Below are 14,653 nucleotides of genomic sequence, written 5' to 3' on the forward strand. Positions count from 1 at the left end.
CTGATCTTACTTTGGGAACACGGCTGACAGAAGAAGGAATAGAGAGCCCCTGTAAAGCAGCACACCAGATGCCAGTGTATAGACTGGAGTGATGTTGAGATATAGCATGAGTTTGAAAGAAGCAAATGTGCAGGTGGCAGAAGGGAGGGAAAGTTAGCAATAATTTTGCCCTTCAGCTATATCTTCACAGATCCAATTAATTTGCCTAAGAATAACAGAGTTCAATTTAGCTGTAGTGGAATGAAAGTGGAACTGGAGTTTTATGTGGCTCCTTTTCACTGACGCAGCTGTCATGAGACAAGACATAATCATCCTTGATCCTCTGTTGGTTATGAAAGTAAAATATTCCTGACTCTTGAGGTCCTGGCTGTATTAGAAAGCAGTGTCTTACCTCCAGCTCTGCTGTGTTTACATTGTAGCATTCTAGTTGACCCATTAACTTCCAGTTACTGACAAGATTTTGACCCACTAAACAAAATAATAGAGAAAACTTGAAAATGGTAAGAATTAATAATTTAATCTTTTGAGCAGAACAATTATAGGGAGGTAAATTTTAACTTAGAGGTCAACCCCTTCAGTCAAGAAAAGCAGTGACCTTGCAGGCTACAGAAGACCTCATAGAGCTATGTCATCTGCTGTGTGCTTGTCAAGTGTTCTTCAATCTCCTTGAGTACACAAAGGTACTAGGGGGAGAAAGTCTTACGCTAATGTTTGTCAGAAGGATGAAGTAGTTAAAGAGAAAGATGGAAGATATTTTTCTGCGTAAAAATTCTTGGTTGGTGGAAAAGACTGATGGAGTGCCTGTTTCTTGCAGCGGGAAGGACATGCTCAAGTCAGCAGTTCACATGTTCAAATGGACAGTGTATCCCAAGTGCATACTGGTGCGATCGAGTAAAGGACTGCACTGATGGAACAGATGAAAGAGCCTGCCGTGAGTCTTACCTATTAGCACTAGATCTGTTTTCATCTCATCTCTCTGTGGCATTTTAATAAACTTGTAAGATTAAAGGGCTTGTTGATGGACAGGATGACCACAATATGCTTCTTGTTAACAAGAGTTTAATTTCAGATTCTTTGGTGTATTAGAGCTGGTGTTCTGATACAGATTGCAGAACTCTACCATAGGATCAGGGCTTCTTGTTTGTCATTTTCTGAAAGACAATTAATATTGCATTGGAAAAACCCAACCATTTTAAAATGGCTTTAAGCCTTGGGAGACTCAGAGCTAACTTTGCCAAAGTTTTTCATATACTTTTTGCATACACCTTATGAAATCAGTGGTAACTATAACCTGTATAGAAAAGCAGAATTTGACCTCTGCTCACTTCTTTGAGGGACCATGACCCTTTCAAAAGCATTTGTGTTCTGGGCTGCAGTTTCCTGTGGAGATGCAGTGGTATTGGGTCATATTATATTCAGATAAGCTGTTTATATTGTGCCAGCAAAATGCAGATAGACAAGTATGTTTTTTCAGTTTTAACTTCCCCAGAGTTGAGGCTGCCTGACTGGTGACAGACTCCCTAGATCCTGGCCTAGGTTGAATACTGATGGAAAGGACAGCTGGCTACAGAATAGAGATCACATTTTTCAGAGAGGTTTTTGCTTAACACCTACACAACAGTGTGCAACAGCATGTCTGGTCATTGTTAGTATTAAGGAGAAGCTTTACATGTGTCATGAGTGACATGTAACATGTGAGCTGCTATTCCAGCTGTTAGAACTTAGTGTGCCTTTGGGAAAAAGGCATAACTGTAAACTTTGCTCAGAACCAGACCTGGGGAAGAGACTAGGATGCTAAGGAATGGATAAAGAAGCAAGAAATAAAATGTTGCTAATGGCTGCACTTGGAGAAAAAAAGGGCATATGCACATGCTGCGTAAAGGAAAACTAGCATATTAGGTGGTCAGCTAGCTGCTAGCGTGTTTAGTCACAAGTGGCTAAAATGTGCAGTCTGTTAGAATGAAAGGTGATTTAGAACTATATAGTACTCTGGTATAAAAGGTTGCCGAGATATCTGACTTGGAACTTCTCCATGTGATAGACCCACAGCCAATTTTGAAGTCACTAGCACAAATGGCTAAAAGCCAAGATCCAAAGTACCTCATATCATTGCTGTAAGAATATCTTCTGTAACTTGACACTTTTTCTCTTAAAGTTTAGAGGAAGAAAAGAGATTGATAACTTAATTTAGCAAATCTATGATAGATAAAATAATATCCTGAATATATTTATTTAAAATATGCATTACCTGTGAATTAAGTAAGAGGGATTGTTCAACAGCTCCAAGAAATCTGTGATTAGTCATTGAATACAATGTGGAACAGCCAGATGAAATGGTGTGATCATTATAATGCAGTGAATCTGTGTCAAATGGGAGTGGAGTCCTAAAAACAATACTCATAATACTTTCTTCAGACTAGAAGCTGCTGTGATGTTTGAAAATTGAAGTGCACGTTTTATTTCATGTTTAACATTCTCAACTAAGTAAATTAAAAAGGCAGTTTGGAAAGGAGACTCTAGATAACATAACAGTAGTGCTCTATTGCTATGTGGGAAACCCAGTTGTTGCTGCATCAGCGAGTAGGCCCCATGACTGTTGTGAAGGCAGCATATTTAGCCTCAGGGAGAGAGGGACTGCCTGATGTCATTCAACAGCCTCTACTCTGGTTTATTAGAATATGTGTTGACAGTCTCTCTAAGACAGAAGAATGACTGTGACTTGGAACATTGCAAGCAGGAGGGTCAGACTAAAGAAATGTGATGTGCTGAAGACAAGACAAACAAGAAGAGTGTAATGACAAGGCGCTTCCAGAAAGACTGGTTAATTTTATTACCTCTCTGTCTTTGCAAGACCTGGAACTTTAAACAGAAGCCATAAGACAAAATGAGTAATTTGGTGATTTTATTATTAACTCTACATTAAGGATTAGCGTAAGTGTTAGATTTTACTATTTTGAAGCAGATTCTAATACTTGCTTTGAATATTAGTTTTCCCCACTGTTTCATCCATTTCCTTTTTCACACTATCTGATACAAACAAATATAAGAGGAATACTGCTATTTTTGCCTTATCCTTTGTAATTATTTTCCCCTTATTTAATTTGCATGAAAAGGTTTCATAAATAAAATGAACATGGACATCCATGGACAATGAAAGAAAAAAGGTATTTAGAACTGATTCTGTTATTTCACAGAGCATAACAAAATGCAAATTTATTATGTCTGTTTACAAGGTATAAACCTTGCACAAACTGATCTGTCTGGAAGTAGATTTAGTTTGTAAGGAAGATAGAGTTTCGTTGCTGCATAACTTACGTTATTTAAGAAATAAGAAACTGGTCAAATGCAAAATGTCACCAGTATGAAGTAACTCTACAATTAAACATACAAAAAAATAGAACAAAGGAATTTAAAGCCTTAGTCCATTTTACTGCTAATGAGATTAACAGCAAGGGAAAACTACCCATGCAGAGGCTAAGATAAACATCAGAACAATGTTTCAGTTACAAGTCATATAATTAGTGTATTGAGGCTGTTTTAATTTCGTAAAATGATGGGTCTTTATTTTCTTTAAATATATATATATATCAGGTTGCTATTCCAGCTTTTTTAGTAGTCAGCATCTAACAAATACTTTCATTTTAAAACTTTAGAAATGTAGAATGAAATAGCAGACTATTTGAGGTACCAAATACTTTTTGGGAGTAAGCAGCCAATACTGGTGTTATTTTTCTGTGTTACGTACTTTATTTCTTTTAATTAAAGGTAGAATTCTCTCTTACGCCTCAGCTTTGTAATTGAAAAATGAAAATCCCAGCCACATTCATTTTGCTTTATTGTGACTGTTAGAATAACCTTCCTGGCAGCTGAGCAGTACACTGAGGCTATGAGGGAGAAAGGGAGAGTATTTTAAAGACATGTTTGAGGCTGATTGGCTGAGTGTTGGCCCAGAAACTGGATTTTTTTAACTCTATTTTTGAGGCTGAGTCGCTGCCATGGGTCAGCTGCCTAACCTGTCAATTCCTGCCTCATATTTGCTATGCTAAATAGCTGTTGTGATCAGGAAATGGGCAGCCAGGTCTGGGATGAATTTGTGCAAATCAGGGTGAAAGTGAACAAAGATCAAGAACTGAAGAGATCATAAGGGATGTAGTCTAAGAAAAAAGAAAAGGGCCATGGTCAAAGGTGAATGTTCTTGATGTTGGACAAATTCCATGTAACAGCTACAGGACAAGGCAGAAGTTCAGGCTGAAGGAAATAGCTCCACCAGTGAGAGTTTGGGACAGGCGAGAAGCAAAACTGGAGCAGGGTAAGGAAGGCCACCAAAGACTAGTGTGTCAGGGATTAAAATCGGGAATTAAGGTCAGGATTGAGGGTCTGGTCAGTCTGCCAGCTCTAAAAGCGTTTTGGTAGTGAACACTACCTGATACCATGTAGCTCACAGCACCCTTCGGCTTGGGGTAAGTCCTCCTCCTGGTCTCTGTGATAGACTGTAAGCTGTCTGGGCAATGATTTGCCCGCTGTGAGGTGGTGACTCATGGCAGTGAGTCAAAGGATTTTAATTAATTTTATTTTGTAAAATGTTGTTGCAATAAAAGAATAGGAATAAATAAATACATAAATGAAAGTAGGAAATTGCCCCCCTTTTTTCTTTCTCCTTTTTGTAACATGGGTTAGGATTGCAGAAGGTTACACTTCCAACTCTGTGATAGAAATCAGTATCTGCTGAATCAGATATCAGTTGCAACTGTTTCCAGTTACTGTTTTGTATGGATTTATTTCTAGTTTGGAGAATGTAAGTGTTAGGCAGAGAGCAAAATAATGTAGGTGTAACAATTCCTGTGACAGAGCTTTCAAGCATCTTGTACATGTGTACACTGAAACATGCCATTTAGATGTGTTTGCAGCTATTGCCCCAAAACGGTTTGCGGGTTACAAGGAGCAAGGTGCCTCATTTGTCATTTGTGCTGGCGTTTGCCAATTGTTTGTGGTTTGCAACTGAAGTGCCAGATACCACAGGAGACAGATTGTGGAGAAGTGTTTTGGCCGAGAAGGAAATGCACAAGAGGAAGGGGAGAGAAAGAAGAGCTCGCTTTCCCCCTGAGCACTGGAATAAACATAGCTGGATTTCCCTCTGTTTTCACAAAGCTCATATTATCTTCTAGGAAATGTGATCACTAGGAAAAGATCTCTTCTTTTCAGTTTTCTGTAGTTAACCAAAGGTTTTTGGGAGGAAAAGGTAAAGGAAGCAATGTTCATGTTGGAGGAGGCTCTTCACAATTAAAAGCAAGGTGAAAGAAAACAGTGTTTGTATCTTTCTGTCCCTTCACTTTTCTCTCCTAATCCCATGTTCAGTTTTACACTATCGCCTTTCACTCTCTCATCCTGTACAGCTGTATTTCAGACCTCCTTAGATGCAAACTACCTACCTTGTCATCCTTTTAACATGGACTCTTACCCTTCCTTTTTAGCTCTTTCTAATCTATCTGTCACTGACCTAGAAATAAAACATGTCTGACTCCCTGGAAGAGAACCCTTCCTTTAGTTTTTGCATAGTTCCACGTCCCTCACAGAGCACTGACCTTTCTTCTATGTGCCCCCTAGAACAGAGAGAATATCATCAACTTCTCTGATCTGTATCAGTTCCTGGATAGCAGCTATGCTTTTTTATAGCCAAAATGCATTGCTCTGGGATCAGGTGTGTACAGAGAAATCTTAGTTAAGAAAACCCAAACAAAACAACAGTCAGATAAAAGCTAGGAAACGTTTATTATGCAAGCCCCAAATGCAATGACTAATGTAAGATCTTCACACTTAAATTCAAACTACCATGATACTCTCTTTCCAGACTTTTTTTGCTAGAGAGCTTTTCATTAAGTTAGATTGTATAGGCCTTCCAGATTAGGGGTTTCATCCCATTCCTACCCTCCCCACTGCCAAGGCCCAGATTCTTTTCCTATTCAGAACTTTACAGTTGGTGATAGGTAGTACGAGAACTCGACTCACTCATTGCTAATATTTTCTAAATTTTGGAGAGAAAGCATTTTGCAACTGCAAGAACAGGCACTTCATGTTCAGATTTCCTAGTATTATTATGAATTTCTGTTTTGGCTTTCTTCATTCCCTCAATGCTGTCAGAGTCTAGCACAGACACAATGCCATAGGTGCATCTTGTGTGTGATTGCCACAGAGGCCTTAGCTAGAAGCAGTTAGAAAGTGTAGCACAGTGTCTGGCCCTCTCAGAAGCTGGTATTTCTTGCTCGATTCTTGTATCTTTGCTACTTCTCCCATATAAGTGTGGATGGTGATCCCAGCTACTGTGGAACTGTCCTGGTAGCACAGATGCTCCTGAACTGGAGTGCAACTCACAGCTTTGCTATTATCCATGAGGATTAGTTCTTAATGCTCCAAATAATTAAATTTATTAAAATAGTATGCTATAAGGTACAAAGAGTACAATGTACAATGCAGTGAAAAACTTTCAGATGAGTGAGAAACCTGTGATCAGAACTATAATTTACTAACCTGGTCTTTAGGCAGGGGACTGGGACTGGGATTACCTGTACAGAGTTTGAAAGTTAAATTAATCTCCATCAAGCTTTTCAAAGAATGTTCTTGCCTCTGCAACTACAATTAAAATAAAGAATCTGTGCACCAAGCAGATTTGAAAAGAAAATAAAGAAAAAGTATTTGTTCACATTCTGGTCAACCACCTATGTAGTCAAAATGCATATTTTCAAGCATCATCAAAATGTCTTTACTTACTGCTCTGCTTGGTATTTTTATAATGATTTGCATTTGTACACTAGATTTTATATATAATAAAGATTTTTCCAGGCCGAGGCATTCTCCAGGCTTGCTGCAGGAGAGAAAACTTTGACAAACTATCCCTTTTTCTAAAGGTTTGAGAAAATCTTAGTACTGGCTAGATACTTATTTTGCCTGGCCATTCTTGAAGAAACAGGCAGTGCAAGCAATGGGTCCTATCTGTTTGATGGTCAGTCTATCAGAAACAGTTTGGAACATCACTGCAGGTATTTTTGTGGAATGGGAAGAAAGATGAGTAAAATTACAAACCATCCATTATAAATACTCTTAAAAGCTTTCCCACTTCAGTGCATTTACAAACCAAGTACCTTTTAATATTCTTTTTCTTATATGTGCTCCATCATCCTAAGTGATTCTATGATTCTATTTTACTTACTGTACCCCTGTACTGCCATAGCTATTGCCTGCTATGCCATAGAACTCCTGGAACTGTGATGCCTTCTCTGCTTCCAGGCAGGGAAGAAGCATTGATTCCACAGTGAGCTTAAAATGCAGCCCCAGGTCAGGACTGCCTTTCTTTCTGTAGGCAGTTTAGATTTCAGAATCCATGTTGTTTCCAAAGCTTTAGGAGTTGTTCATAAGCCCTACCCAAGCAAGAAACGCATGAGATGTATGTGTTACAAGGGAGTCTGTCTGATTAGAAGTGGGGCTAAATAATGCTAATCAAGTTTAGGGCATGTGTTGGCATTGTCATTGCAGACTTCTGGAATGGAAGGTCTAGAAACTAGCGCTAGAAGGCCACAGGTAGGAACAGTGCAGCTGGAACCCTGATAAACTACAACTGCTGTTCTCTGATTGAGATAACCGTTCTTTGACGAACGCACTGTTCCTACTTGTCACTTGCAGACTTGTATTAATTGCAGTGACAATGAATTAAACGTAAATGAATCAACTGGGGACATAGTCGTAGTGGGTGTCAACACAGCGGTTTATGCTCTCATATCAAGAACTTAACAGTTAAAATTATGTGAGCCTATTTCATAGGTGGTTGAAGTTTAGTGGGAATGTGATGATATGTAGAACAGCAGAAACAAGCAAAACAGTTTGCCACTGCCTGGAAAAATTGCGGCTTGTCTGAGTTCTGCTTGAGTAATTTTGTAATCTGTGTTTTGAATTCCAAGAGTATGAATGAAAAAGTGCCTAAGTGAGAGCCTTCTCTATCTGCTTTATCCCATTTTACTTCCATACTAGTTAGTAAGAATTCAAACTGAAAATCTAAAAAATGAAAAATGAAATTTGGTTATTCTGCTTCTTGAGTTCACTTACCTACTTGTATTTCTTTATAGAGGCAGAGGTTCAATAAATCTCACTTCAAAAAATAATTATTTACTTTCATACTTGCCATTTGCCTGAAATAAGTAACTTTTGTCTACACGGCAGTAAGCTAAACTAAGCACTTACTCTCCTGCTCAACTCTAGCAGGTGCACACGCTTAACTTGTTGGATACTTCCACTAAACTCACTGGTTGCTTGTAGTTATAGGTATTCTCAGAATTGGTTTAAAGTTGTTTGAAATAATCTTTTGTGTTGGCCTGTAGGTCATCTACATAGGTAGAACAGTCAGAAACTGAGAAAATCATTCATTCTGCAGAATCTTCTTTCGTTTTGGGAAGGGGAAAACAAGTAATAAAAACCAGAAAACCTGAAGGTGATCATGGACCTGGAAGTTTAACATCCTTGGCTTAATTAGAACAAAACCGTAAAAATCAAAAATCTGGTCTCTTGAGTTTGAGAACTCATGACATTCTGCAAGGATCTAGGAATGGTAAATTTCAGGAACTCCTTTTCTACCTAGGCACTTTTATTAAGGTCAATAAAGTGTATAACTGAAGTGCAAATAAATAAAATAATTGTTCACTGCTTGCTTTCCTTTTGTGTTGCATTTTTTTCTATCATATTGTAAACTATTTGAGTTGCAGACCTCTCTGGGGTGTGGGTGGGCATCTAATTTTCCCCCTGTTTCTTGTGAGGTTTTGTAGCATCTATCTAGAGGATATTCTTAAATATCTGTTGGAGAAGACAGTATACTGGATAAATGGATTGTTTGTCAGTAATAGCATGGGAAGTTTTGCATTCCTTTTTTTGCTTTCCTATAAATCAAGATATTCTGTTGATACTGGATATATGTGACTCATACCCTGTAGTTTAACACTCATGTTAATACTGAAGGATTTCTTATTGTAGACTACCCAAGATGTGAACAGTTATCATGTGCAAATGGAGCATGTTTTAATGCAAGTCAGCGATGTGATGGCAAAGTTGATTGCAGAGATTCTTCTGATGAAGCTAATTGCAGTAAGTACCATATGCAGAGTGACCCCAAACTCATATGCTTTATAGACCATCTTTTAAAGTTGGATTGTAGTTTTCTGACAGATTTTCTGTATGCCTTTCTGTGCTAAAATCTTTTTCAGCACATGGATGTACCAGTACGCAGTTTCAGTGTGCCAATGGAGAATGCATCCCGCGAGCCTTTATCTGTGACCATGATGATGACTGTGGAGACAGGAGTGATGAGAACTCTTGCAGTATGATGTGTTTGTTTTTCTTTTTTCTCCACTTTCTTTAACTGTTTGACTAAGAATTGGTTCCAGCAGGAAGTAGATTACTTAGCTATACAGCCATCAAAAGCTAGCCACTGTTTCTGTATGGAGAGATGAAGATGGCAGTGCTACTTTGATAGACTTTTTTCAGCTTGTCTTTGCTGCTAAGTGCCTGGGTGTGTGGTTACTATTTGAATTTGCTGGATTCAGTGACAGTTTGCTCCTTGACACATATAGTTTCGCTTCTTCATGTTGTTGTCCTTTTCTTCATTTCAGCATGACTCAAAGGGAATTCCTTCAGTTTCAAGTATCAGTTAGATACAGCATGCTATTGTTTTTTGTCCAAATTTGTTTGACTCTTTTTTGCATTTTTATATGCTGATAGATGGAATGGGTCTTTAGAATTATTCCCACTGACCGTAAGGTACAACTGTATAGACAGGCAGTTGTACTTTAGATGTTCAGGTAAGGTCCTTAGTTGACCATTCTGTTTCTGGAGATTTCTTGCTTATTCTTTTCTTCATGATCAGGGTATCCCAAAGTGTTCAACATCACAGCTGTAGAGTTTGAATCACAGCTATAGAGTTAGAATCATACAGTTGTCACACGTGTGAGCTATATGTTTAAAAAGGTACCCCACTGATTATAGGATCTAAGTTAGTTTTATGTTCTGCATTGCAGGAAGGCCACATGTTGCTATTTACTTGCTCTATCCTACTAAGGACCTCAGACTAGTATGCCTAGCATCTAATTGCACAATTAATTAAGAAATTTAGCCTTCCCTTTCAGTTCTGTAAAGAATCAGAGTATTCTAAAATAAAGTTCATACCTAAAACCAGGGCAAACCAGCAGTGAATACAATATATACAAGATATGAAACTGGTTCAGTTTTTCAGGAGAGATTATAAATAGCTATTCATCTACGAGACAATATTACTATTTCTAATCTTTTAGTCACTTAGTTTGATTTTCTCATGTTTCTTTCCTTAGCTTATGCAACTTGCAGAGGCAACTTCTTCACTTGCCCAAGTGGCCGTTGCATTCATCAGAGCTGGATATGTGATGGAGATGATGATTGTGAAGATAACGAAGATGAAAGAGGATGTGGTACATGCTAATGCTAACTTATAATGATGACATTTTCAGAGGAAGACCTCACTAAGTTCTATGAAATTTTGACCAATCAGGATGTTCTGAATCCATTTTAATTCTGTACAAACCTTAGAATTTCATCTTCACTTGTGTTTTTTTTTTTTTAACTTAGGCGGGGGTTTTTTTGTTGTTCGTGTGAAAGTTATTACTGTGATACTGAGTAAGATGCACACCAAGTTGAGCATATAGCAACATTGTTTTTTCTTTTACATCTTCCCTCAAATCTTTTGGGTTTTTTTTTCTTTTGGAGATTTTTCAGGTCATTTATCAAGAGACTTGAGGCTCCTAATAACCAAAATCAATTGGTTGAAAATGCGAATAACTCAGTTCCTGTCAGGATTGGTCATGCGAGAAACTGAAATTTTAATGAATGAAAGAGTGGGCTTTTTTCTCTTTCATTGGCATTTTCTATGATGAGCATTATTCTCTTTATCCAGACAGCCTTTGCGTGTTTTAAACCCACAGAACTGTAGTTTCATTTCTGATGCACCAGTTAGTCTAAAGCTAAATGGTTTTACTGTTTCTAACAACACAGAAGACTAGAAGGATTCATGTGTCTGCAGAAGTATTGTTTGCATTGTACTTTGAAGGTAAAAGAAAGCATGACAAGGAAGTATAGATTGGTATTTTTTATACTCTTTCCTAGCTGCGTGCAAGAACCATACATGGAATAATGAAGGATAGAGATGCTTTGGGAAGCTGTTAGTGAAGAAATTCTAAGTATTATTTGAAACAAACTCCTTAATCATTCTTGTTTTTCTTTTCCATAGAAAGTGGTCATCACGAATGTTACCCAGGAGAGTGGGCCTGCCCTGGGTCAGGGCATTGCATTCCGATTGGGAAAGTGTGTGATGGGGCTGCAGACTGCCCTGCAGGAGAAGATGAAACTAACATCACTGCGGGAAGACATTGCAGTATGTATTAGAATCAAAAGCATACACAGAATAGCAGAAACATCAGCATTGATTTCTTTTTATGTTCACCTTTTGTCTCCTAAACAACGCTGGAATTTTGGAAGCTCACTATTTTTGTTGTCACTGTTTTGACTGGATGATCTGAAAGGCATATGCACTGTGAACAGACCATTCCTTTTGTAAATATGTACATGAAGTTTCAGAAATAAGGATTTTAACTCGCTGTCTATATCCTAACCTGTTTTCAAGAAGGAAGGGAAATGTGCTATATGCCTTTTTTGTTTAAATATCTGTTTTTTTCCCTCTTTATAAGTAAGAAGGAGTGTTGTGTACTGATTGGTACACAGGACTGAATTACTGTATCCTGAGCCTTGGCTAAGTCACTTAGATTACAGTTTTCAAAAATATCTTTTCACCTGGGATGTCTGGTGTCTGGTTCTCCAATTAGTGGTATACTGGTTTTTTTTCTGTTGGAGGCAATGAGCATACATAGTTCCTGTTAATTTCACTCTTATGAACATTGATTCCCTCTGAGAATCAGACCCAGGGTATTTAACATTTTTAATTTCTAGGAAAAGGAAAATTCCTATTAAAACTATCATGCAATTTGGAATAGGAAGGCAGAAGAAATAATAGGAAATTAAATCTTATTGTAAAAAAGCGTTTCCTGCTTTGCTGAGTGGTTTAGTAGTAACATCAGATGTGGGCTGTAAAGCAAGGTGTTTAACAGAAGAAACTGAGGAAAAGGCAGGTGAAAAGGAGGGAAGTGGAAGTTAGCCAGTGCTTTACAATCATAATTTGATCACCTATAACTGAATTGTTTATTAGGTAGTAGTACAAGGAAAGGTGAAGGAAAAAAGAAGAAAGAGAAGAAGAAAAGGATAAAGAATTTCTCCGTGAACACAATCCAAATAATATATTCGAGTAATATAGATATTCTTCTTAATGTAATGTAGTAGGTTTTTTCTGCATAAAAGAGGTTGCATGCCAATAGATGGAGCTCAAGAATGTGTTGTTCACAAGCAGGTCTTTGTGGAACCAGAGAAAGGTACGAAGCATTGCAAATGGTTTCTTGTGTGCAGCTCTTTACATGGCTTTTACCAGTGGTTGCTCATATAAGATTGATGCTTATCCTTTAACTCCATTCTGAAAACGTTTTATAAACATTAGCTTGTCTTCTGTCTTCCATTTCCTTGCCTGCATGTATGTTAGCATATGTGATTTCATGGAAATTTAGAGATAATTTCTTGTGCAGGTTTGTTTCAGCTGTTCCTGAAATTGTAGACTCGTTATAGAAAAGACTGTAACTATTGTAACTGTTAGTAAGGCAAAGAGCTCTTCTATTGGTAATATGTCTAATTGTATTTTGGAACTATTTTATTTCCTTTTTAGACATATCACACTGTGCTGCTTTGAGTTGCCAGTATCGCTGTCATTCTTCTCCATCAGGAGGGATGTGTTATTGTCCTGCAGGATATACAATAAGTAGCAATGACAGTCGTACTTGTATTGGTAAGTGAAGCACAGTGATTTGCAGATATTTAGTATGTTCTCACAGCTCATTATGAAAGTTTTAATTCCAGGAAGGCGAGTAAGTTCCAAATGGGTGGATGTACTGACTTGAGATTTTCTATTTGCCAGGAAAACAATAAAAATCTAAGTAGTACGATATCAGCATGGTGACACAGAAACAAACCAGAGGAGGTATCATAAAGATCTCTTTCAATAGGGCTGTTATGATTATGTGATTATATTTGAAAAGATTTACTCTTGGATGGCTGCTTTATTATCAGATTTTTTTTACATGTCGTTTAGTGGTTAGGTGGGGAGAGTTTGATTCTGCTCCAGGGATGTATGTTATTGTATGCCTGGAAAAACAGTTAATGCTATTGAAGTATTTGATACTTTTTGAAAGTGGCTATATATGAAGACAGGATAACACTGTACTTTAAAATGAAAAGGGTGCTTTGTATCTGCAGTATGGAATGGCTGTATATCTTCTGACGTTTCATTTGTAAGAATGTAAAGGTAAGTGAGCTATTTTGGTGTTGCATTTCTATTCTGTAGCTGCTGTAACTTGGCCGCACAAACCCTTGGTGGTACAAATTATTTGTCTCAGTAACTGGAAATAGAGTAACTTGAGAATCATGAAGTTCAGCCCTGCCTAATACCTGGGTAAATACCTGCTATGGGTTTTCAACCTAGTCTGTGGTGTTTGTGCTATTAAAAGTATGCTAGGTGCTCAGTCTCTAATGAGATATCTCTATTTTTGGGAATATTCGTGGCCTAGGGCTGTATGAGCAGCAGTAACAACATGATTGGTCTTAATAGACAGAAGGAATCAATGCACAGACTGCAGGCACAAAATTACTCTGTTCTTTTATGTGAGGAATACATGAAGGATGCATTCCCAAACCTGGTGCAGTCCTGGTGAGACTTCTGTTGTTCTTGTTGTTCTGCTGTTGACTGCCCTGTAAACCTAGCTGTCTGATTCTGACTTGTAAATCAGAGTAATTGTATTTTGGTTTGCCAAGATCTAGGCATATATTTGTAGTGGGAACAAGACTTGTCATGGAGAAGAGGCTTGTAGTAGTGTATAATTCCAGACCTTAGTTTAAATTAATGTTATTGGTTTAAGGCCAGAAGAATGAAGCTATAGTGTTAGCAAAGTGTATTACTTCTTGAAACCATGATCTTTTCAATGTGTCTTTGTTTGCTTCTGTCTCACTGTAAACTGAAGGGTTTTGATGCGTATGGAAGCTGGAAAGCTACTGAGAACAACATTTTTTCAGTACCGAAATACATTATCTAGGCAGTATTTCATTTTCATTTATCTGTTAATAATTCTTTTAAACCAGAAATTTCAGCAGGAAGAATATTTGAGATCTCTTTTTTTTTTCTTTTTTCTTTTTTTTTTTTTTTTGTTTTTGGCTAAACAGTAGAAATACCAGTTTCCAGCAATAGCAATGTAAGGTACTGATTCTACTCATGTTTTCAAGTGAAGGAGGTCAGACTTCTAATGTCAAAACCATGTGTTAAGTAGCGTCAGAAATCTGGGCTTTAAATAACCACAACTAGGATGAAACACCAGACAGCGTTCAGATCTGATTTTTTTTTTTCTTAGAAAATCAGAATTTAAAAAGTCCTTGTTTCTAAAACATGACTAGTTAAATATTTCATAATTTTATAAGTAAAAAATTTTGCAGCAACCCTGGA

General features: G+C 37.6%; 1 protein-coding gene across 4 annotated transcripts in view; it reads left to right on the forward strand.

The window, feature by feature from the left end:
* LRP2 (LDL receptor related protein 2) overlaps positions 1-14,653 on the forward strand; it is a 128,028-nt gene that overhangs the window by 23,047 nt on the left and 90,328 nt on the right. For all 4 annotated transcript variants that reach the window (XM_056349576.1, XM_056349577.1, XM_056349578.1 and 1 more), the window contains exons 4-9: positions 815-931; positions 9,013-9,123; positions 9,243-9,356; positions 10,362-10,478; positions 11,294-11,437; positions 12,830-12,949. In XM_056349576.1, coding sequence (XP_056205551.1) covers positions 815-931; positions 9,013-9,123; positions 9,243-9,356; positions 10,362-10,478; positions 11,294-11,437; positions 12,830-12,949 — 723 coding nt within the window. The remainder of the gene's footprint in view (positions 1-814; positions 932-9,012; positions 9,124-9,242; positions 9,357-10,361; positions 10,479-11,293; positions 11,438-12,829; positions 12,950-14,653) is intronic.

Source organism: Falco biarmicus, chromosome 8, assembly GCF_023638135.1.
Source record: "Falco biarmicus isolate bFalBia1 chromosome 8, bFalBia1.pri, whole genome shotgun sequence".
Lineage (NCBI taxonomy): Eukaryota > Metazoa > Chordata > Aves > Falconiformes > Falconidae > Falco > Falco biarmicus.